General features: G+C 38.4%; 1 protein-coding gene across 2 annotated transcripts in view; it reads left to right on the forward strand.

Moving 5' to 3' along the window:
• The first annotated feature begins 288 nt into the window (after positions 1-288).
• Positions 289-26,029, forward strand: part of LOC129777683 (uncharacterized) — a 124,111-nt gene continuing 98,370 nt past the window's right edge. For both annotated transcript variants that reach the window (XM_055784105.1, XM_055784106.1), the window contains exon 1: positions 289-812. In XM_055784105.1, coding sequence (XP_055640080.1) covers positions 729-812 — 84 coding nt within the window. In that variant the 5' untranslated portion in view covers positions 289-728. The remainder of the gene's footprint in view (positions 813-26,029) is intronic.

Here is a 26,029-nt window from a genome sequence, read left to right on the forward strand (position 1 = left end):
GCAACTTCTTCTTCGTATAGACCCACTCGAGAGACCCTACCGCATCGCCAGTGAGAGGATTGCCTACCAAATGAACGTTATGTTGGAGGGTTTGAACGAAGCACGCGGCAAAAAAAAGCTCCCCCATCCGATGGCATGGCGCAAGGCGACCGTTTCGCGACTCTCCTCCTTGCGGAGGGAAAGAAGTTGTTTCTCTAAAGAGAGAGAAACACATAAGCGAAAAAAATGCTTTTCGACGCTTGAAGATAAAAAAAATTCGAAAAGAGAAAGACTTTTTAGCATCACATTATTGAACGCGGTCGTCAGTTCTGGTGGGAACTTTGCTACGAGAGGTAACGATACTTTTCAGACCTCGGTGAATTCAGGAGGATTTGTGCCGTGATTCGTTCGTTGGATTTCGCACGGAGAGCAATTTTGGAATTTTGCAGTTCAGTGAATTGATTGTGCTCCGATAGATAAGGCTGCCGGAGAAAAGCGTTCAGTGCATCGTGGAATTATTGGTGAAGAGTGTGTTTGGAAAAAAAAAAGAAACGTGATACGGCTGAGGAAAGTTGAAATTCCGTGATAGTGTCCCAAAAAATGCATTTTGTAAAGTGAATTTCTATGCAACAGTTGACACAAGGTACTTCTCGGGTGAAATAGTGTGCATCCTAGAATCGAGCAAACGTTCCAACAAACCAAGCTTTTGTGTTGCATCCTGTGCATAGTGCTCTTCAGCGACGATCAACATGAGGCGCCTTATCCTGTTCGTGGGCTTCCTGATAACAGGTGTGCTGTCGCAAGGATATCTGCAGCCGCCACCATTCAGACCGGTGAGTACTGACCATTTAGTGAACGGAACTTTCTCCTTTCCCGACGCAGCAGCTTTATGCTGACGATGATGAGTGGTTGCCGCGGTTCGCCGTTTTCATGTTGAATCCAAAAACCAGTCCTTCTGGGCAGGTAGTGTGGAGTCAAGACGCGTACCAATCAGGTGTGCTCAAACGAAACCGAAATTTATTCACTGAAGCAATGCGCTGCCGGGAGATAATGTCAACCAAAGCGAAGGGAACGCACACCGAAGGTGGCAAGAGCGATGATTATGATGCTGACGATGGCGAAAAGCAAATAAATACACATTTTTACGCGACAGTGCGGTACAACAAGATTCGCTGTTGGGAATGCGAAAGAAGTGAAATGATGAAATAACTCTTTCCGCGCATGGTGAGCCAGTTGGTGCCAGATTTGTTTTTGTGGGTTTTTTTTCGGTAAAAACTGATGGGCGATATGTGATACCGTGAATACCAACCGGACGTAGAGGATGAGAGATCGATATCACTTCGATTGTTGATATTAGAAAGTTCACAAAGTGATGTCGATACAAATGGAAAAAATGATGTTTTCTGCTAAGGTTTTAACGACATAAATAATTTCTAAGTGGTCATTAATACATTAACATCAATTTTAAAATTACAATTATTATCACTTAAACTTTATTATGTAATTAGAGTTTTGAGTCAATGTTTCGATACATTATTTAATGCTATTTCACATTTGATGAACACCAGTTCATTTCGAAAGAATAGTAGATTTTTTGGTAGATTTTAGTCATCTTATTTTTGCTGTCCAGTTCTCATAATACTTTGAGTTTTTCATTTTTTATCAGGCAAAAGTATCGAAACCTTACGTTACCTTACTGTTTCGATTAGTTGCTCAAAAAAATTCAAATTAGCTCTCCGTGATCCGTCTCCAAATTACCGAGTGGAGGAACATTGTTCCTAGTTCCGAAGATCACGCCAGTATCAGTTGAACCCATCGGGAACATAAAGATTGAACTAATACCGTCATCCGGGGGCAAATTGATCACCACGGTGAAATTGATCAAACGTACTACAGTGAAGAAATTTTTATTCGTGGAAAGATAATGTAATTAAATTTATAACTTGTTTTATACGGCATAATTCAATAATCATTTGGAAATTCTATTCGTCAATGGTTCTGAAATAATCGCTTATTAAATTACAAAAAATAATAATATTCTTTCTGAACAGCATTTCCGTTTCCATTATCAGACGTGATAGGCAAACATATTTTCAACACATAAAAATAATATCGATAGACCCTAGACATATTAATAAAAAAACACAGCCGATACTTTAAGAGTTTTTTAATCCGATTTATTTATTTACTAGCAGACCCGGTAAACTTCGTCCCACAAAATGTTTTTTGTTATCAATTCCTTCAAACATTTCGTTTTCTTACTAAGCGCATGTTCATGAGTCCAATCGCAGAACTGTTCATTGATTTATCTTCTAATCGACCCCGTTCAATTTACCTTTTACTAAAGAATTCCTAGTACTTCTACCAAAACTCATCATTATAATATCAGATTATTTTCAGACACAATTCTCGTTCTATATTTTGCAACCACTTGCAAATAACATGTTTCTCCGCTAGATGGAATAAATGTTTGATACAGAAAATATGATAGAATAAAGACAAACCCCTCTCCACTTCTCCCCTTAGAGAGATGGGGGAAGTGTCTATTCACCATAGAAACGTTTTGTGTGTTTAGAGGTAGAGGTAGTATCTATCCACCATAGAATCATTTATTGCACCCTAAAACCTTCACATGCCAAATTTGGTTTAATTTGCTTGACTAATTCTCGAGTAATGCTGAAATTTGGGTTTCATTTGTATGGCAGCCCCTCCTTAGAGAGCGGGTGGAATGTCTAACCACCGTGAAAACATTTATTGCACCCTAAAACCTCCACATACCTAATTTGGTTTCGTGTACTCGATTAATTCTCGAGTAATGCAGAAATTTGTGTTTCATTTGTATGGCAACCCACCCTAAGAGAGGGGGGAGGTGTATCTAATCACCATAGAATCATTTATTTCACCCTAATACCTCCAGATGCCTAATTTGGTTGCATTTGCTTGATTAATTCTCGAGTAATGTAGAAATTTGTGTTTCATTTGTATGGCAGCCTCCTCTTAGAGAGGGGGGGTGGAGTGTCAAACCACCATAGAAACATCTATTGCATCTTAAAACCTCCACATGCCAAATTTCGTTTCATTTGCTTGATTAATTCTGGAGAAATGCAGAAATTTGTGTTTCATTTGTATGGCAGCCCCCCTTAGAGAGGGGGGAGGGGTCTCAAACTATCATGAAAACCTTCCCCGGCCCCAAAAACCCGTACATACCAACTTTCATGTCGATCGGTTCAGTAGTTTCCGATTCCATAAGAATCAGACAGACAGACAGACAGAAATCCTTTTTTATATATACAGATTAGGCTCTTTAGCATTTTAGCTGTAACAGAGCAGAGTTTTAATCGTGTACATGTACATATGTTTATGTTTCTATAAATTGTTAATTACACAGTAGTAGCCATTTAGGCGTAAGAGTATTCTTTCTGTTCTTCCATTGTTCAGCAGACTGGACAGCGGAGACAGTTGATATGATCATTGTTGTGTTATTATTAGAACAACAGCCTGATGTTTCTTGCAGAGCAGAGAAGTTGTATGGATGAATCATTCTTTGTTCCACCGTGGATCGATTTCCAACACTGATGATGGTTGCGTGGACGTAGTTATTCTATAACAACACAAAGATTGTCAATTGTGGGCCCTAAGTTTGAACTCACGATCGCAAGCCACTTGGTTACGCGTTCGCTTACTAAGCGAACGCGTAACCAAGTGGCTACGAAGACCCCCTCTTTAAGAGTTGAAACAATAATCAAATAGTTTCAGTTACTATTGAAACAAGTGAGAAAGAAAACAATTTTATAAAAAAAAGCACCACGGAAGACAACTTTTTTTTTCTTAACCAGACAACCTTAATCTCGAGTCAAGTCTACATTCCAGAATCTACTACTCTAATAGTACCATAACATTGATCCCCATCAGACTTAACCGTACTGTTTGTTTACTTTTTCATCCTGCGTTTAGAAAATCTTTGTGTGCTGTTTAAGTCAAATGTTTTATTTTGGATCGAAATAATTCGAACTTACAAAAAGCGATTGGGTGCAACAACTGATCTCAACTATTCATCCGGAACAGTTGGAAAGGTGACCATTTCGAGCCTACATGACCTCATTGACGCAACATGGATATGTTCCGGATCAGATTTCCGAGGAAAGTGACCTTTTTATGACCAGAACCAAATCCCATTATGCTACATATAGAATTTGGTGATTTTTCAAAACTAGTACATTTGTGACCATTCCAAGGATTTTCGGACAAATTAGGATAACCTTGATTGTCTAATGACGACCAGCAGATCAAACTGTAATTCGAGATATGAGAATGGCACGATTACATTTTTAGGTGCGCTAAATCAGAAATTAGTGCTCCCTTGGCCGAGTGGTTGGCGTCATAACTAACATGCCGGGTGTTCGGGTTCGATTCCCGTTCTGGTCGGGGGAATTATTCGTCAAAGAAATTTCCTCCGACTTGCACTGTGATCACGCGTATTCTGGAGCTTGCCACTCAGAATGCATTCAAGGCGTGTTATTTGGCATAGAAATCAAACCACCAGACAGGCAGACAGGCAGACACTGGTCAACTAAGTACTAATAAAAATGACGCAAGTAATACTACGTTGAGACGGCGAAGTTCCTCTAGGAACGTTAGTGCCATTGAAGAAGAAGAAGAAGAAGAAGAAGAAGAAGAAGAAGAAGAAGAAATCAGAAATTTGTATCCACAAACCCCAACCCCAAAAAAATGTCCAAACGATGCCAAGTAGGGATCGAACCAATGAAACCACATGAGATCAACCCCCTATCGTGAATGATCAATCTTGAGGGTTAAAAATGTCATATCGAAAAAATGGACAATGAAAACCTCATTCACACAATATGAGCTTCTTGAGATTCAGTACAGCTACTTACGATATTGTAGTCTTCAGTATTCAGAACTGAGGATCTTGACCAATCGTTTTGACTAAATAAAAAGAATTGCACATTTGATGCACCGAGAAGGGTGTTATATACAATCAAATCGAGAAAAGGACCAAAATTGTCCCGGGGAGTGTGAAACGAATAATTGAGAAGTTTGACAATGGATGTTCCCTAGGAAATCTGCCAAGAAGTGAATTTTAACCCGATTCTGTGGACACTGGATTGATCCAGAAAGTCGTGAATTATATTCGTATCGATTTGCCTTTATTCGTGACTTGGCCAAGAATATTGCTACCATCATCGGAATGATCCAGTGGAATAAGAAGAGACATGATTTAAAAGCTTACAAAAAGCAGAAAGTACCCAAACAAACGGAGGTACGGAGGTAACATCGTGCTTAAAACGAGGACTCGATGGGTGAGGGGCATATTTTGGAAAATCCTAACCACTGCATTTTGATGGACGACGAGGCATATGTCAAAGAGGACTTCAGAACGCAGCCGGGGCCTCAGTTTTACTATAAATCAGTTGGGGAGAGTGCGCGGACTACGGACACGACTGTTACGATAGTCAAAATCGGCCATGAGCCGAAAAGCCATTTGCACATGTGGCTTGCGATATTCTACTTTTCTGATAAAAGTGACTAAAAATTCTCAAATTTATTTGGACGAATGCTTGACGAAAAGATTACTTCCTTTGTATAGAAAGCATGACCTGCCTCCTCTATCTGTACAGATTTGATAGCGGTTCATTTCTTCAAATCTACCTTCTAATGGTTTGTAGAAAACAACATTATGTACGTCGGAGAAGACATCAACTCTCCAATTTGTTGCCAACTGCGACCAATCGAACGTTACTGAGCAATTGCAAAAGGCATAGTCAAGAAGTACAACTGTACCACCAGTGTTTTGGAACATGTCACTTCAGGAAGAATTGGTCAACATCGCCTAGGAAGTGCACGAAGGCTACGGTGCAGAACTTGATGGCAGGTGTCAAATCTAAAGTACGACCATTCTACAGCAATCAGCGATCTGCGTGAGTTATTCATTCTACTGTCTGTCCACACTATAAACAATCGAAAAACGTGTTTAAACAAAAATTTCAACAATTTTTCGCATTGTTCTGATTTTTGAAGGCTTGGGATTGCTGCACTCCTTATTTGAATCAATTTATCATTTTCTTTTTTAGGATTGCCCGAAACATAGTCTTTTTCTAGTCCTTTCTGAGAAAAATATTACATCTGTAAAAAAATGGATTTTGTTTTTGTAATCATTGGTTCCATTTGTTTTTTTATAGTTTACATAGCCTCGGGGCAAATGACGCTAGGTCTTTTCTTGAAAGCTGAGTGTTTGACATAACATATCTAAAAGTCAGAGATATGTTAGCAAACGCAAACGGAATCAAATTTGTCATGTGGAGGTTTTAGAGAGCACGATACGTTTCTATGGTGTTTCGACACTCGACTTCCGTATCGAATATGTATTCCATGTAAGGAAGAAACATATTATTTACAAGTGATTGAAAATTTTTGAGCGCGAATAGTGTCTGAAAATAATTTGATATAAATAACGATAACGTAAATGTTTGAAGGTATTGATAACAGAAAAACCATTTTGGGCGGAACAAAGTTTGCCAGGTCAGCTAGTCAATGAATAAAAGAATTCGGGTCTCATATTTTGCGATAAGGAACAAAGTTACCAATTCTTATGAAAATCTGAGAACCACTACCGTTCTGAATCATATTTCGGACACTTTGTTCTAATATCTTGAAATGCTTAATGCACTGATGATATAACTATAAAATTAAGCTCACAATTGCTTCTTTAGAGTAATCCCTTGGTTTCACTATCATTTCACATGAGAACTACATTTGATTGAAAACATAATCGGTAAAAATGATTCGATGATTTTTATATGTTTTCAATAAAATAGGTACTAAAGTAGAAGGCTTAAAAGCTTAAAATTTATTTAAAAATATCAACCAAATAATACCTGTGCATAAAGTTTAGACCTGTTTTCTGCATCATATGCCTTAAGCGTCCGAAATATGACTCAGAACGGTATATCGGTTTGTCAAGGAATGGCTGTATACGAGTGTTGTTCAATAATTTACTCGAAAACAAAGGACATAGTTCTCCCTATATCGAAAATGGTTTGCACTACAATAGACTGTCGTTAAAGTTTAAGCCGTGTTCATCACTTTTATTTCTATTTTTCATTGATTTTATCTGAAAATCTTGTTGATTGAATCGAAAAAGTCTCGATTGACTAAAAGTAGAAATGAACTTTTTTTTTTATCCCATTTATTTATTTAAGGCTCATTAGCATTTTAGCTGTAACAGAGCCGAATTTTAATCGTGTACATATGTGTACATTCGCCAGTATTCCTTCTATACCATTACATATGGTACATTCACACAGTAGCCATTTAGGCGTAAGGGTATTCTTTCTGTTCTTCCATTATCCAGTTGGACCACCGGACAGCGGAGACAGTTGATTGATCATTGTTGAGTTATTTATAGAACAGCAGCCCGATGTGTCTGGCAGAGCAGAGCAGTTGTATGGATGAAACGATCTTATTTCGACCGTGGATCGATCTCCATCGCTGATGATTGTTGCGTGGACGTAGCTATTCTTTAACAACACAAAGATGGTCAATGAGGGCCCTGAGTTTTGAACTCACGATCGATCGCTTACTAAGCGAACGCGCAACCAATGTGGCTACGGAGACCCCCTAGAAATGAACTTTCAAACAAGTTATTTTACTACTTGACGAATTTCACGCCAACTCGTCTATGGGATTGGCATGACCCTCTCAGAACTTAATGAAACTTTCTGGGCGTGAAAACCACACCTAATTAAGCAACTTGACATACTTAGTTTTCCAAAAATTTATCTAGATTAACATATGGAAAGGGCTAAATATTTTCGATCATTTTTTTTTTACTCGAAAATGGTAAGTCCTTCAAAAAAGTGATGTATGGAAAAGTTTTAGGAAAAAAATTGAATTTTCAGAAAAAATACTGAAAAAACATTTTTTGAAACCCTACACCGAGAAAAATCGATTTCAAAAACTAAAAGTCGATTTTCTCAAAATGGTCATCTCAGATTTTGATGAAATGGTAGATAAACATGTACCCTACAACTCTTCCATACATCGCAACTTGTACATATTTGTAATCCTTGCAAATCCTGGAGTTCACGGTCTGACTCATGTTGCTAAATAATGTCACACTTTTCTTTGTTGAATTCTTATGATTACGCAGAAATCGATACCACCAGTTGAAAAACATAGTTTCGCGAAAAACGCGTCCCGTACAATTCGTACAATACAATCCGTACAGCAATACTATATCCCTTGAGGTAAGCTCATACTTTTGGCTGTAGCTTTCCAACGAAATCAAATATCGGACACCCTTTTAGAGCAACATTTCTGAGGGCATAAGCTTCCCAAGAATGCCAATAAACAAAAATTAATTTTTTTCGATTCAATTTTTTCCGGGATCCCCCCTTAAGTCTTCATCGAAATGCATCATGTAGCAAAACTAAAAACATCATCGCGTAAACTGTATCTGCCTTACTTCATCTACTTCTACCTCTTCATCTTCTTTTTATTGAATGATTCTAGCATACTTCGATGGATGTGCGTCAATCAGCGATTAACGGGATATTCTAGTGTAGAAATCTGAAAAAAAAATATTTTTTTCACATTTCTGAAATTTAGACATTCAAGAATAAGCCCTCGGAAACCATTCTCTATATTCCCACTATTCACTGAGTTGTAGCCATTCTAGCAACACGGTATCTAATCTAGTACGGCCTTCACTCACAACTTCAAACGTGTTTCTCTTGAAACTATTTTTTTTTCAAGCTGGCGTACACGATATCTCTATTTCTACTGAACCAATTTATTTCAAATTTAATGTGAATAAATCTTTATCACAAAATGATCACGTACCCAAACGGTTGAACCTTATGAACTAAATGTCATACTATCATATGAGCCTATCAACAGTGGTGTCATCTATGTAACAAATCAGAAGCAAACTGAATGATTGATTATGTATGAAATAAATTTGTTTGTTTGAAAATAGGAAACGGAATACGAAAGAAAATATTCGATAATTTGATAATAGTTTTAATTTCAAGCATTCTTATCACATCATGTTCATAACAATATTCTTTATCACTAACTGGAATGGAATGATGCGGATTCAAATCGGAACAAAGTTCTATTCACAAATTTGAGAACATTTTATGTGTCTATGATTTTTTGGTAACAGTCACTTTTTTCAAGCCTGCGACTATAATACGGTATGCAAGATTTGTTTTCCAAAATTATCGTAATTTTTTTTCATAGAACATTTTCTATGTGCCAAGGCTTATCAGCGATACAGTATCGAATGAAAATATAACAAATGGTTAATTGACATTAATTGATATTGAAAAGATTCAAATATGTTTTATCAATTGCAGTAAATAAATCGTTGATACCGTCCCGTTCTGCACGCTGGCATCACTGCCCGAATGCGGTAACAAAATTACCGCTAACAAGCGACACGACAAAAGCTCCGCAACCGCGCGGGCCAACTATGGGGAAGGAGACGCGAACAAAATTTCTTCTATTGACCTTTAAGGTCTTTCCGTGTTCAGTTTTCACTTTCATCGGGGTTTGCGACGGTATTTTTGTTTTGTTTTTCTTGCGGCATGTTCTCCCCTCTTTCACTACCGCACTACCGTATCGCCGCCACCAAGTGAAGCTGAATCTCGCTGCTCAGGTTGAATCAAGTTTTCGGTTTCGTGCTTAACTTCCGCCCTTCCCGTCCGCGGTGCCGCGTGTTTCAAAGTGTCGCGTGAAATGATCGCGCATTTTGCGTTCGCCACAAAATGCAATCATTTTGCGGTGATGATTTATGGTTAAAAAAACGTAAACTTGCCAAACCACTTGCGAATGCAAAAAAAAAATGGGAAGGTAAACACGGAGTCGGCTGAAGGAACTGTATCAACCTCATTTCGTTGGGGACTGTGTGCGGGGTGTATTTGAGTTACGCAAGAGAAAGCAGAAACTTCAAGAAGACGCGGTTTTTTAGGGATTGATCGCCTGTGAAAATTTGTGACATTTCGTGTTTGCGTTTCTGGAATTGTTGATGCCTTTACAAATAATTACGCAAACAAATGTTTATAAGTCTGCTTATTTCATAATCAAGATTACAAGAGATCTAAAATGTTTTTTTTTCTTCTATTCATTACATTTACCGCGGCCTCTCGCTGTAAGGCTATTGCTCAATAATTACTTCATCCCATCAACCATAATTACAAGCTTGCAGCTTCGTAACCCGGTGAGCGTGAGGAAGGTATCCTATTCATCTGCCATCACCCAGAAGTGGTCGCGCGCACGACCTCTCTCGTGTTTCACAACAACATACCGGGACCTGAACTTGAATGCTGTCGGAAATGACACATGACTCAAGCATGTGCAAACACAACACAAAACGCAAAATGTTTCGCAAGAAAAAGTAGCACTTGAGCATTACCTGGTCGTGTACAGAAAGACTAAATTTCAGCTGAAGTTTCCACTTAAATTGGGCACCTAAAACGGAGATGTAAATAATGTCAACGATGTTCCGCTTTTGAAAGTGGACGGTCATCAGGTTCGTTTGTTTATACGCGGTTTGCATTCGTAATTGCAGCTGAGTGCAAAGTTTCGAGCATGTTTTGACGGAGAACAGTTTTTAATGAGAAAGGGAAGAGAAAAGTAACAATCTGTTGATGTCAACAATACCGGATCAAAACGAAACGTAAACTGTAGCAAAGTGCAATTATGTCGTGAAAATATCTGCCACTTATGATTGTCGTCAACCATGTATAAATATTAGTTCATAATCTTGTTGCAAACATTGTATCCAAATCCAATCTTTCAATCGTCCTTCAGACTGATTAAAGTGAACGCATGTAACTTACATACGATACGGATCCCATTGCGGAAATAATCGACCGGTTAACCACGAATCGATCCAATTTTTGGCTTCATCAAAATTGGAGAAATGCTGGTCAACCAGGCCATGTTGCATCGATCGGAAAAGGTAGTAATCGACGGAACAATATCTAGAGAATACGGCTCCCATTTCAGCGTTTCCAAGTATGTTTTGACTGTTTTCGCGACATGCGGCCGAGCATTATCGTGCTACAAAATAACTTTATTGTGTCTTTGCTCGTAACGTGGTAGTTTTTCCTTCAGTGCCGTGCCGTTCGAGCCGTGGAACGCATCAATTGTCGTCGGTAGAGGTCCCCCGTAATGGTTTCATTCGGTTTTAGCAGCTCATAGTACACCACACCCAGCTGGTCCTATGAAATAGACAGCATAACCTTCTGGTCGTGAATATTCCGCGCGGCCGTCGATGTTGATGCATGGCCGGGGTATCCATACGTTGCCCGACGTTTAGGATTTTCGTAATGGACCCACTATTCATCGCCAGTAACGATTCGATGCAAAAAAATCTTTCTTTTATGCCGTTGGAACAGTTGTTTATACGTAAAAAACGGCGTTCGACGTCTCGTGGCTTCAATTCATACGGCACCCAATCTTTCGGATCATTCCCATTGCTTTTAAACGATCGGATATAGTTTTCTGAGCTACTCCAAGTGAATCTAGTTCTTGTTCTTGTTGCGTGTAACCAACAGTAACCATGTAACCTATTAAAAACAAATACAATCAATAATTATGAAAACAAAACCCATTTTTTTCTGCAAGTGTAATATTTTTTCAATGAAACTAATTGGCTTCAATCCGATATGTTTATCATCTGGATCGGTTTAGTATTTCAAAAGTTAAAAATTTGTCATATCTGTGAAAAATTGATTTTTTAGACCATCGGTTAAATATGGAAAATCATAACTCAAAAACGAAAAAACACCTGATTCTGATTTTTGGAACCTCTGCTTTCAACCAAAAATATAAAAAAAATATGTGTTAGTAGTTCATTGCCTTCAATTTTATTAATTGAATCGGTTCAGTAGTTAAAAATTTATGAACTTTTGAGAATAGACATTTTTGAAATAAAGGGAAAAAATTTTTCAAAATTTTTTTCGGATGGTCGCTCTAATGAACAAATAAAAAAAAATACGGGTCAAATGTATTGCGATAAAGAAAGAAATAACCACTTTTGATGAAAATACGAGAACCTCTATATCGGTTTGGTTTGGAATGGCAGCGATTCTGAAACAAAAAATAGTTTTTTCAAGTGTTTCAATTTTGCTCAAAATTGCAGTTATTGATTATCAGCCAAAAACAAGATAAGCCCTTTTAATAAGTTGGTCGTGAAATATACAGAAATTGTCGCAGATGACAAGTTTCAACCATATCAAAAATTTAAAAAAAGGGTTAAAAACCCTAATTGTCATGTATAATTGTTGAAATATTGTTGATTTTGTATATTTCCTATAGGGACCAAAAACGTTCGAAATGCTATAAAACACGCCATCGCATGTCGTCGTTGTTGGTATATATTAGAATTTGTTAGTATATAACTGAAACTTGAAAAAAAAACCTGGAGACAACCCGGGAACTTCGGGGAGTAAAAACCCAACCAACAAAGTTGAAAATATGAATTATCTTTCTTTTTTTTTCTTTTTTTTATACTTTATCTTTATATTCTTATTTTCATTTATAAAGATACATAACAACAAGTAATCAATAACGTTTATGAACATATGATATACTTATTAGTTATTCTGTTATTATGATCAAAAGTTTTTGACGTGGGACTACGTCTAACCGGAGTATATGGGGGTGAAATGAAAACCTAAACACAGAACGTGCAGGAAAAAATGAAAGATTCCGAATGCTTATAATTCGAACATTTCTTAATATATCGGAAAGATATTTGATTGATAGGAATATTTCTACGCGTCTATGATTGAAATGTTATTTTCCATGAGATAAACAGTTATATATAACTATAACTGTAAATAACTGTAAAATGTTAAGCGTTATCTGAACGCCTTAACTGCCAAGTTTTGATTGACGATCTAACGCAAAACGTAAACGATCGGTGAGACATCTAGATTTTGTTTTTGAACTAAAAAAATGATGATAATGTAACCTAAAACTCAAATACAAATCACGTATATTTTACTTCCGGGCTTTCCAAGGTAGTTCTCACATGCAGGAACCATGCATTTTTCAACTTGTTTTTGATTATACTCTCGAATTTCCTTTTTTGATTCAACCATTATCAATATTTATACAGTTTTTACACATGGAAGAGGTAAGAACATAACATGTTATATATGAAATTGCGCAGAATTAAATTTCTTCCAAACTCATTGCAATCAAATAATCGTTTATGATTATAATATTGTAATTTATAGAATGAAATAAAAACCGTCCATAAACTCACATTGCAAAATTTAAAACCATCATCACTTTCACCGCAGCGCCGCCTAGGTGTAGATTTGTACGTTAGATCGCCAATTGGCTCGATACATGCCCCAACAACAGACTTCTAATTCAATGTGCCCGGGGGAATCCGCTTTATAAAATACATGCAAGTAGGAGGTGTTTCTGTTCCCATCGAGCTGTATTTCCCTAACACGAACTTCTAAACTGAGAAGCCTGGGAAAATCGTCATTCCAGATACTAGAGGTGAATGAACTTTCGCGGTTCGAGAACTACGTAAACATGAGAGATGATTCTTCCGTTCACATATTTTGGTAGTTCTAGGCATCATATCAAACGTAAAAGGACGATCATCGAATTTACTTATGTTAAATTCAATTGAATTCAAGAATTGTTCCATTAATTGTTAACTTAATGAATAAAATACAAATGCTTACTAAGACAATGGTAGTCCCACGTCAACCTTGCGATTATATTATAGATGTAACCCTTTCATTTTTTTTTTTTTAAATTCGCTTTTTCGAAAAAAATGCATATTTTTTGCAATTTTTCGTCTTTATTCCTCGATATTTCAGGTATAGTACCTGCTTCAGTCCTAAAATTTTGAACTTTTCTTAGTTAAAGTGTCTACTTTTTATAGGAAATATAGAAAAACTGATCGGTGACAATCACTTCTCGGATTCTTGTTCACCTGCTGGGGAATTCTTGTGAAAAATAGGTTAGAAGGTCCCAATAAAATGGAGATAAATAATACAAAAATTAGGATAAAATCGTACGAAGATATAAACTAAATGTGTTGTGTGAAAATAATCATTTCAACGATAGACGAAACTTGACCCGGAAGGTATCGGAGATGAACCTTTACGCTTCACCAAACTTCCCACGACACTTTATATGCATCCTCGAATCACCTCCACCGATGATGATCTTGAATTATTATCATATCTCTGCCGGTGTGTTTCAATCAGATTGACGTGGCGCTTCAAATTACGTTTCTTTTTCGCTATTCCTTGGTCTCAGTACTATCATCCATTCTCTCACTATTTGAGAGGGTGAAAACACTCTACATTCACTCGCAGTTTCCGAAGCTCGAATCTGCCGTGATAAAACCATTGGTCGGAGGGCAGGAAGGCTTCCAAGAAGAAAACCGAACTGCTTCCATTTGATATGTTTGTTTTCTTTCACTATCTCCAGCTTTTCTGTATGTGTATTTGATTGTGGCATACGCCGAAGCCTGAAGGTAATATACCTAATGCAGCCCAATATCATGGATTAGTGCGCATTGTTTCCTTACACTTCGAAACAAACCAGCATTTGATTATACACCAAAGACGTTAATGCCGACTCATTCGTATGATGGTGCATTTCTCCTTCTCAAATTTTCTTGTGTTTGCTTCTGTTTTGTCCCGAACACGGATCTGGTTTGTGGGATGTGTAACAGCGCTACCGATTGATTGGTGGTGATAATGTGTTACGCGATCAATCAAACAGATGGTTTTCTCTTTCAATTATAGCCGAGACTAATTTTAATGGGCGTCTCGGGAGTTCTCAAAGACGAACAGGCGGATAGCTTATTCCAGTTATTTGAACCCTTTCGATTGGCAAAATGTGTCCCTATGATTGATTACTAATCAACAGACCATCAACTCAAACTAGCTCAAACTTTGCCCCAAAGACACCCACTAGATTGTAGTGCTCAGCTACTTCCGTCCGTATCGGTGATTGATTAGCAGCGAGCGATAATCGGGAAACTTCAAAGACCCTGGTCCTGATTTCAACCACGGTTCACATGTGCCAGTTAGTATCGAAATGCGATTGATGGTTCCCGGCTTCAACTAGGGCACCACCATATAATTGAAATTGCATACAATATTTATAGGTAATACCATGACTACCATGAGTTTGATTTAGTACATCATGATTAAAATTAGAGGTGGGCAAAACGGTTCACTTTAATGAACCGTTCAGTGACCAACCGTTCACTTAAGTGAACTAGTTCTTTTGAGCAGTTCACTCACTCTTTTGTACAGTGGCGGGATATGTCCGATATTTGTTAGAAATAACTTAGCACAATAGAAAATCAAACTTTGATTTTGAAATTTTGATTTTGTTTGTTTTTTTTTTTTATTAATTCGTTTATTTTTACAGGCTCAGTTACTTAAGTTTAAAGGAGCCGAATTCTTAAATATAATTTTAAAACTATATACATAAACAATTTTCTTAGATCTATGGTTAGTAAGGTGGAAAACCGATTACTCGCGGTGTACTCGAGTTTAGGAGGGTGACATATTTTTAGGAGAAGGATGGGATATAAGGAAATTGTAACAATGTTGATGAACACTCATTTCTTAAATCTATTCGTATATCTATAGTGTATTTACATTTCAACTTATTCTACTATTTATAGCAAGGGGACGAATTACCCGCAAAGGAAGGAAAGGAGGGTATAAGGATGTAGGGACAATCACACACGAAGATCTATAGCTTTAAGGAAAACATATATATGGGACATGTAATCAAGGTCTAACCGAGCCAACACATCTCTCACCGGCACATTGGGCTGCCTTCCTCTAGCCCGAAGGGAGTTTTCTAAATTCGATCTGGCAACAAGATACACCTCACACGCCCAAACAACGTGTTCGATGTCGTGGTAACCTCGGCCACAAATGCAGAGATTGCTACCGGCCAGATTGAAACGAAAGAGTAACGCGTCTAACGAACAGTGATTGGACATGAGTCGGGAGAAGGTGCGAATAAAGTCCCGACTCAAGTCTAGACTTTTGAACCACGGTTTGAGGCTAACCTTAGGGATAATCGAGTGAAACCACCGGCCCAATTCATCTTCATTCCACTTGCGTTGCCAGTTAGCGATGGTATTTTTGCGGACTAATGAATAAAATTCATTGAAGGCGATTTGACGCTGATAAATATCGCCTTCAATTGCACCTACCTTTGCTAATGAGTCAGCCCTCTCATTACCCGGAATGGAGCAATGTGAAGGGACCCAGATAAAGGTAATGACATAACAGCGTCTGGATAAAGCACTCAAAATTTCTCGTATTCTCTCAAGGAAGTACGGCGAGTGCTTTTCCGGCCTCACTGAACGGATAGCTTCGACAGAGCTAAGACTATCCGTTACAATGTAATAGTGTTCAACAGGTCGTGAGGCGACGCTGTCCAGCGCCCAATGAATTGCTGCCAATTCAGCAATATACACTGAGCAAGGATTCTGAAGACTGTGTGAGGTGCTAAAAAATTCGTTGAACACTCCAAATCCTGTGGACTCGTTTATAGTGGACCCATCAGTAAAGTACATATTATCACAATTGATACCCCCATACTTTTCATCGAAGATCGTTGGAGCGATCCTCGATCGTTGGTAATCTGAATATTCATGGATATCTTGCTTCATGGACAGATCAAAATGCACAGAGGAATTGATGTAGTCAAGGAAACAAACACGGTTGGGAATATACGAAGAAGGATCAACCTGCATGGAGATGAATTCATGATATGAACTCATGAATCCGGAGTGAAAATTTAGCTCGATCAGCTGGTCAAAATTTCCGATCACCAATGGGTTCATGACCTTACACCGGATGAAGAACCGAAGAGATAATAAATTGAAGCGATCTTTTAGTGGGAGTAGGCCTGCCAAAACCTCGAGACTCATGGTATGCGTTGAGGGCATACATCCCAACGCGATACGGAGACAAAGATACTGAATTCGCTCGAGTTTAATGAGGTGTGTTTTGGCAGCTGATTGAAAACAGAAACTGCCATACTCCATCACTGAGAGAATAGTTGTTCGATACAACATTATAAGATCTTCTGGGTGGGCTCCCCACCAGGTGCCGGTAATTGTACGGAGAAAGTTTATCCTTTGCTGGCATTTTTTACTCAGATACCTAATATGGGCCCCCCAAGTACATTTGGAGTCGAACCAGACCCCAAGATACTTGAATGACATAGCATGAGTGATCGGTTTACCCAAAAGTTGAAGCTTTGGTTTTGCTGGTCTATGCTTCCTAGAAAAAACCACCATCTCTGTTTTCTCCGTGGAGAATTCGATCCCTAGCCCAATGGCCCAGGTTGAAAAATTGTTCAAAGTATCTTGTAAGGGTCCTTGCAGGTCGGATTCGTTTGATCCTACGACAGACACCACTCCATCATCTGCAAGTTGTCTTAGGCTGCAATTTTGTGTAAGGCAATTGTCGATGTCGCTTACATAGAAGTTGTACAAAAGGGGGCTTAAACATGAGCCCTGGGGGAGGCCCATGTAAGAGACCCGACTTACTGCCGAATCTCCGTGAGAAAAGTTCAAATGTTTCTCACAAAGCAAGTTATATAACATATTATTCAATAGAGGCGGCAGACCCCGAGAGTGTAATTTGTCCGACAAAACCTCTATTGAAACAGAATCGAAAGCCCCCTTTATGTCCAAGAATACTGAAGCCATTTGTTTTTTTTCGGCGTAAGCCATTTGAATTTCTGAAGAAAGCAACGCAAGACAATCATTCGTCCCCTTGCCCCTGCGGAACCCATATTGTGTATCTGAGAGTAGGCCATTCGTTTCAACCCATCGATCAAGGCGAAACAAGATCATTTTCTCCAACAATTTCCGTATACAAGACAGCATTGCTATTGGGCGGTACGAATTGAAGTCGGACGCGGGTTTTCCGGGTTTTTGAATAGCTATAACTCGTACTTGTCTCCAATCATCTGGAACAATATTATTCTCCAGAAACCGATTGAATAAATTCAACAAGCGATGTTTCGCCACATCAGGGAGGTTTTTCAGCAAGTTGAACTTAATTCTATCCGATCCCGGAGCAGAATTGTTACAAGAAAGCAGAGCAAGAGAGAATTCTACCATCGAAAACTCGGAATCAAGATCGCACCTATCTTGTGGTATATCTCGAACAATTTTTTGCACAGGAGCGGAATCAGGACAAACCTTCCGTGCAAAATTAAAAATCCATCGATGTGAATATTCTTCGCTTTCATTCGTTGAATAGCGATTTCTCATGTTTCGAGCCACTTTCCATAATTTTTTCATTGACGTTTCTCGTGACAAACCTCCCACGAAATTTCGCCAATAAGCACGTTTTTTCCCTTTGATTAAGTTTTTAAATTGATCTTCAAGGGCTAAATACGTTTGAAAATTTTCAGGGGTTCCACGTTTCCGAAAAGCTTTAAATGCATTCGATTTTTCTACATAAAGCTTGGAACACTGGCTATCCCACCATAGATTGGGAGGCCTTCGGCGAATAGTGGAACCTGGGATGGGTTTCGTTTGAGCGCGAACTGCGCTGTCATAGATCAAACGAGAAAGGAAGTTATACTCCTCCAATGGAGGTAAGCCATCTCTGGAATTGATGGCTAGAGCAATCGCGTCCGCATATTTTTTCCAGTCAATGTGTCTTGTGAGGTCATATGCCATGTTTATAGATTCAGAAGAATTCGACCCAATGGTGATGGAAATTTTGATTGGCAAGTGATCACTACCGTTGGGGTCCTGGATTACATTCCACTTGCAATCTAACGATAGTGAATTCGAGCAAAGCGAGAGGTCAAGAGCACTTGGGTTAGCAGGAGGTTTAGGTACACGTGTTGTTTCCCCAGTATTCAAAACGGTCATATTGAAGCTGTTACAAAGGTCATAGATCAACGATGAACGATTGTCGTCGTACTGTTCCCCCCAGGCAGTTCCGTGAGAGTTGAAGTCTCCCAAGATCAATCGTGGCTCAGGAAGGAGTGAGCACATGTCAACAAGTTGCTTGCGGCTAACCGCAGCTCTCGGAGGCCAATACAAGCTGACAATACAGAGGTCTTTGCCTCTGATGTTTGCATGACAAGCAACAGCTTCGATCCCTCCAATAGGTGGAAGGTCAATTCGAAAAAATGAGTGGTACTTATTGATCCCCAATAGCACCCCTCCGTATCTGTCATCACGGTCCAAGCGAACAATATTGAAATCGTGGAAAGAGAGATCATCTCGCGAAGAAAGCCAAGTTTCGGACAGAGCAAAAACATCACAATTGGAGTTATGAATTAAAAATTTGAATGTATCCAATTTAGGGATAAGACTACGACAATTCCACTGTAAAACAGTGATATCTCCGACCTCTCTATTTGAATTAGACATCAAGAGAGATAATCATTGCAAGGAGGGGCCATGTTTGCATCAATTGTTGCAAAATTGTCTTTAATACTGGAAGCATTGAGATAACAATGGTTCTGATGGAGTCGGAAACATTAAAACACGTGAAGATTTGATCCACAAGGTCAGACAACTTTATAAATCCCGATTGGGAAGTTGAACTGGACGGAATAACAGGGACAGTTGGGGTTTTTGATGTCCCCTCGAGTGCTGGGTTGTTCAAAGATGAACTATTCCCACGGAAGCCAGGAGGAACCTGATTTTGCTTGTCCGCTGCACTCGATTTTTTAGGCAAGCTAACAGGGGGTATCACCGGGGGGACTTGTTCTTGAATTTTGGGAGTGGTCACATTTTTGCGCCGGGGATTCCCTTTGAAAATAAACGGTGTGCCCCCGCTAGCTGTGTCCGCTTCCATTTCATCAACTGGCAACGTAGAGAAAACATTGTGTGTGTAGATTGGTTGTTGTTGCTGCTGGGCCAGTGGAGAAGCGCCCTTTAAAATTTCCGCAAATGTGCGTTTCGAGCGTTCCTTTAAAGAGCGCTTCTGTTTCTCCCAGCGACTCTTGTAAGTTTCACAAGCTGAGAGTACATGTGGAGCTCCTCCGCAATATGGACACTTATGCTCAGTCGCACTGCAGGATTCGCCCACATGTTGCTCTCCGCAAGTGGCACAGCGCTCCTTGTTGGCACAATAAGCTGAAGTGTGGCCAACAGACTTGCATTTTTGGCAAGTCATGGGCTTTGGCACGAAGAGTCGCATAGGCAGCCTCAATTTATCCACCATGACGTAGTCAGGGAGGGCGGAACCAGCAAAAGTTACTCGAAACGAGTCGGACGGCGTGAATTTAGTTTCTCCCCCTTCTTGGGAGACTTTCCCTAGTTGGCGGCAGTCCAAGATTTTAACACTCACCAAAGGGAGTTTTTTAAATTTTCCAAATCCTTCTTTTATCATTTTACACGTCAGACCCGTTTCAGTTACCACCCCCGAGATTTCTACGTCATGGGACGGCACGTAGACACGATACTCTAGGGTGAACCTCTGGTCGATCACAATACCGTTTGCATGTTTCCGGTCACTCACGATAACACGCAGTTTGTTCGGTCTAACTTTTAAAATTTCGATCACGGAGGAGTAGTATCTTGTCAGATCTTTCGTGATCTGAATAACATTCAGTGCTTTTCCGTTTGGTTTGGGCCGGAAGAAAACAACCCAGGGACCAGTTCCAGGTGCATCTTCTGGATAAACCTTGACACGGGGAGAGGATACAACAGAAGAGGAAGACGAGGACGAGGTTGGAACTGGCTCGGAAATATCAGAAGAAGGAAATGAAATCGATGGTGGGAGAGGAGGAGTGGGAGTTTTGGGGAGTTCAGGGAGGAGGGAGGAGGCAATTTTTTTCGAGGGGGGCTTGGTAGGATGAGCAGATTCGTCCCCAGACGAACTACATTCTGTAGGAGGGACTCGTTTATGTTTTTTCCCATTTACTTTTTTTGAATTGGTTTCAGAGTCGGAGGTCTCCATTTCTGGAGATCCCTCATCATTCTCCATTATAATCAATGTTCTAACTAATTTTCTAATCTTATATTTATATTTATTTTATATGTACCTCGTTGCACCAAATCGAACGGCAGACCACGTTGATACAGACGAGATGGTGTATCGGCCAATAATGCGATGAATCGGTATACCTCGGTGATAATACGGCAATGCCAGAAAAACAATGCCGATAATCCGACACCAGCAAAAGGTCACAGCGTCCGCTGTAGCAGCCTTTGTTCTCCGCTGATTGTGGCACTGGTATTCCGCTTTTCCACAGCACGGATCACACGCGACATTCACAAACCCGCTTGGGTGAAAACAAAAGCACTCCACCAGTCACGAAGCCAATAACGGTATTGTTGTAACGGTACAATAGACGCAAACAACTCTACGTCTGGATGCCTCGGAAGCTGGTTAACGAATGATTTTGTTTGAGTCGTTATTCATTATTTTCGGCATAAACTAGCATGGTACTGCTTTGCTTACGATGTATTGCAATAAATGCTATAGCAAAACTGTACCCAAACCGCGAACGTCCATCTCTAAATTATCGAGCACAATATGATATAATATAAAACATATTTCACATTAGCGACGCGAATTTTACTGTTTAACAAGACTGTTTAAATCAACTTTCAGCTTTCAACTATATTTTATAAGAGAGGTAGATTGGCATAACAACTTACTGAAATATTTACCCTGAACTCCAAAATATGAAATTTGATAAATAATTTAACAATCCAATTTAAAACCATCGTATCCTGAACGCAACAAGCGTTTTTTATGAAGCGACAATACCGACATATTATTTTTGTTGTTTCATGGGGCTATCGTTTGTTTCAATTCGTTAATTTGAGAACTATTTACCTTGCAGCACCATTCATCTATCACTCATTCGTTTTCTTTCCTCTTACGCACCGCTTACCGTACACAGTTCATTCTGATCTGCATGCACAGTTCTGCCAGCGGTCAGTTCGTTCTGAACTGTTTAATCAGTTCATCATTCACCGTACACAGTTCGTTCTGAACTGGGTATACAGTTCATATGAACTGTTGCCCAGCAAAAAAGAACGGCAGTTCGTTCACTCTTTTGAGTGAACTCGTTCTTTTGATCAGTTCATGAACGGTTTGCCCATCTCTAATTAAAATCAAATCAAATACACCGTTAAGTACAGGACTGAATTAAATTGTTACTGTGACCAGTGATGCCAGTAGTGAAGCATTCCAGTTACTGTGAATACACGTAAATTAGGGAAACCAGTTTTAAGGCATTTCAATATACGTGAAGAAATTTCAACATGACAGTATATGAATACTTCTGAATTTTGAAATGCTTTTTAAATATCAAAACACCAGAAAATAACCGAACATTTCTAGAATAAAATTATTTCTTCGGGTCTTTCGTTGTGATTGTGATTTTTGAGAAAATGTAGTTTTGTTTAAGCCTTTTTACCAACGCCAGTTTGTTTGAATTTGAATCGCTGTTTCGACAACCGACAGGCGTTCATCCATCAAAATATGCGAGAATCTGTTTCCAAATATTTTCTACAACATACCACCGTTGAGCGAAGCATCATGTAGCATCAGGGAGAAGAGTTCTACACATTTTCCGACTTTGTAGTATGCGTCGAGCAGGCTAACATAGTTAAGAACCCGATTGTAGCAATTATGGACAGCACCGTTTTTTCCAATGCAAAATTCAATTGGAAACATCCGTGTTGAATAAGATAATACCGTCCGAAACTATCCGATGTTAAGCAAATACAGTTTACGTGAGGATGTTTTGAGTTTTGTTATAAGATGAGTTATTTTGAGATAAGATTGAGCAGGTGAGGTAAGTGAACATCATCAAGATGTTTTATCCCTTGATTCCTGAAGATAAAATACACTATTGAGAAATCCTTGTAATCAACAATTAAATTGATTAGTTTTAACTATTTAGCCACAATCGTTATGTGCAATATGTGAGAACAGCAATACACTTCAATCTAGGATATATTTTTTTAAGATGAGTTTGATTTTACGAATTTAAATATTTGACGAGACTTTTAAACATAGCTTCTAAGTACATGATTTGTGGCACTGCATGGGGATCGACTGTATTTGATTAAAATATTTGGCATGACGAGCTTTTCGGAAAAGTGTTTTTTTTTTACAAGAAAGAAGGCATGTGACTCTTATTGTGCTAAACGTCTAATACGGAAGATGTTGTTTTTATGAAATTTGTTGTCTTTGCTCGTTCATTCTATGCCATCAGAACGGATCGAAAATCATATCACATCATAATGGAAATGGCGCTTGCGCCACATCACAGTGGAAATGGCGCTTACGCTTGTGTTTCCAAACTTTTACGGGGTCATTTTTTCACAATTCTGTAAAACTTCGCAGTTGTTTGAAAAGATTTGGTATTCTTTATCGTACCAAATTACATAAATTATCGTATTATTTACATAAAAAGAAAAATGTCAATTTTGGCGCTTGCGTCACTTTGCGAGATCACGGCAATACATCATTAATCATAATTCCGTAAAACCATGTTTTTTCACACAATGTCTTTGTACAATATGATTTTATCTACTCAAATGAAAGTGCTTCCTACGAATGCTACTTTCAATCGCTGTTCATTCAGGAATGGGCTTTAATACAATCTTTAATGTTTCTCCTAGGCTGGCCTCTCATTTTTCAATGTAGTCCTATACAGTATCGTAGAAACTTATTCATAGGCTATAAGAAATTTAGCCTCCTGTATTTATTTTCAATCAACTGGAGTACTAAGAATACTAATGAAATCATCAGAAATAACAGAAAATACAGTGGCAAATGCATTGTCTTTTCAACAAGGCAATAAACGTTTGAAAGGCTATCAACTGATCTCTAGTAGATTAGGTAGTAGTTTAATGCATGGGGTTTCAAATTAATCGCACAGGACATTTCTCCTTTGGGAGAAAATATTAGCGCAATCCGTTTAAATACTTCTCTCGATAAAAGATCCAAGATTTCATGAGTTCTTTAATCATGTGTTATCCTGCTCAAGCAATTTAGCATATGGTTTACTGTGCAACTCTTCAATTGTTCCAAAAACTTCCACAGCGAAGCTTTCAATATCGAATTCGATTCAACATTTGATTTATATCGATGACAGCTGTCTGGAATTTATGCGATGAGTAAAATTTAAATCCAAATTCAAATTCGGAAAAAAGATACACGGTGCTATAAAATTTCCCCCCTGGCTTCTTTTAAAAAATTTTAATTTGTGTTTGGCTCAAAACTAAACGTCGCAATGTAGTCATCCACAAATCAAAACTATATTCATAAATGCTAAACATATCAATTCATGCTCAGCTGATTCTTTACGAATTGAAATATTATAGTAATCAGATAGTTTCAATTACTATTAAAAAGAGTGAGAAAATTAAATTTTACAAAAAAAACACCATTGAATAGAATTTTTTTGCTTTACTAGAAAACCAATGTTGCGGCTCAGTTTTCTCGGAAACGGCCGAACCGAATTGAATACAAGAAGTTTCATTTGACGGGAGCATGTTTAGGGGCCTTAGGGGCGTCGTCATTCGGAGTATCAAACTTCATGAATTTTCAAAAATGGCTTATTCGTGATTATTTTAAGCCTATATGACCTTATTGACGTAAGCCGGATATGTTCCGGATCAGGTTTCCGATGGAAGTGACTACTTTCCACTACTGACCATGTCCAAATCGCATCATTCACCATATCGAACGCCATGGTTTGTCAAAACTAGAATTATTGGCGACCATTTCAAGGGTTTTGGCCACATCAGGATAAGTCGTACGGTCTCCGGATGACCTGCAGCTCAAATTCTAGGTCAAGATATGAGAAAGGCACGACTGCAACTTTAGATGGATGCAATCAGAAAAGGTATCCTCAAACTCTAGAATTATGGTTTATATTACTATAAGTAAAGAAATCTAATCAGATTTTTCAAAAATTCAAAGTGATGTATCGCTTTCTATGCTCAAACTCAAGGTTATCCAGATTTGTGCCGAATGAAAAACCATATGTAGAGAGTCCCCGGCAGAAGAAAAGTTGTTTTTTTTTCAGCACTGTGTTATTGAAAATAATGACAAAGAAATAAATATTTTTTCTTTATACCCAGAATACGGTACAAGTTGATAAAAAAGACGGGACAATCAAAACGTCAGAAAAATGGTAATGTCCCGTAAAACACGGTACGTTTGGTCAGCCTAAGTATTGTTTACGTAGTTGTGAAAATGTTAAGTAATTTTTCGTGCCGTCTGTAAACATTTGAAAAACATTGTATGATATACTCGACAGTAACTGTGTCGATTTCTTCGGCTCAATCTATGGTTGCAGTGATGCCAATGTTCCTAAGTTTTCTGTACATTTGGCACTTCGTGTATAAACAGATAATTTTTCCTTTGATTTTCTAGAATAATCCTGATTTTTAAAACATTTATACAGTGACTCAAATCCGTAATCGTACCCCACCATGCAGATTTATTTTCCCTTCTGTTGAAAATCGCAAACAAGCTTTCGGAACATTCTATTTAGATAAAATCATAGTGTCATATGAGAATTAAAAGGTTTGCTATCTGTTTTCAGAATAATAGTTTTTATTTCTATAAAAATGGTGAATGTGTGTGCTAATGTATGAAAATTGACTCAAACTCATAATCGTACGCTGGTTGAAATCTCAACTCGATTTCGAAGGCGTTGGCCAATTTCCTAATTCCATCATTAGTATGCTATCCCTTATTCATTGCAACTATCTTTAGCTGTTTTTAGCCTTATCTACGAGTTTTCTGGTGTATTCGGAAGGAATATTTATAATTTTTTTCATTAAGTGGTTTTAAAAACAATAATTTCCAGAAATTTAATGGTTTCTGAATTTCCTACACAGATAACTTCTTTAGTTTTTTACTGGGATTGATTTCGGAAGATTGTGGAGAAATATCAATAACTTTTGAGCAATTGTAATGTAACCATGTGCGAACTTCATATGTCTTGAGCTCTGGGCCATTGTCTTGGCAAAACTTGAATCCTCGAT

Source organism: Toxorhynchites rutilus, chromosome 3 (assembly GCF_029784135.1).
Source record: "Toxorhynchites rutilus septentrionalis strain SRP chromosome 3, ASM2978413v1, whole genome shotgun sequence".
Lineage (NCBI taxonomy): Eukaryota > Metazoa > Arthropoda > Insecta > Diptera > Culicidae > Toxorhynchites > Toxorhynchites rutilus.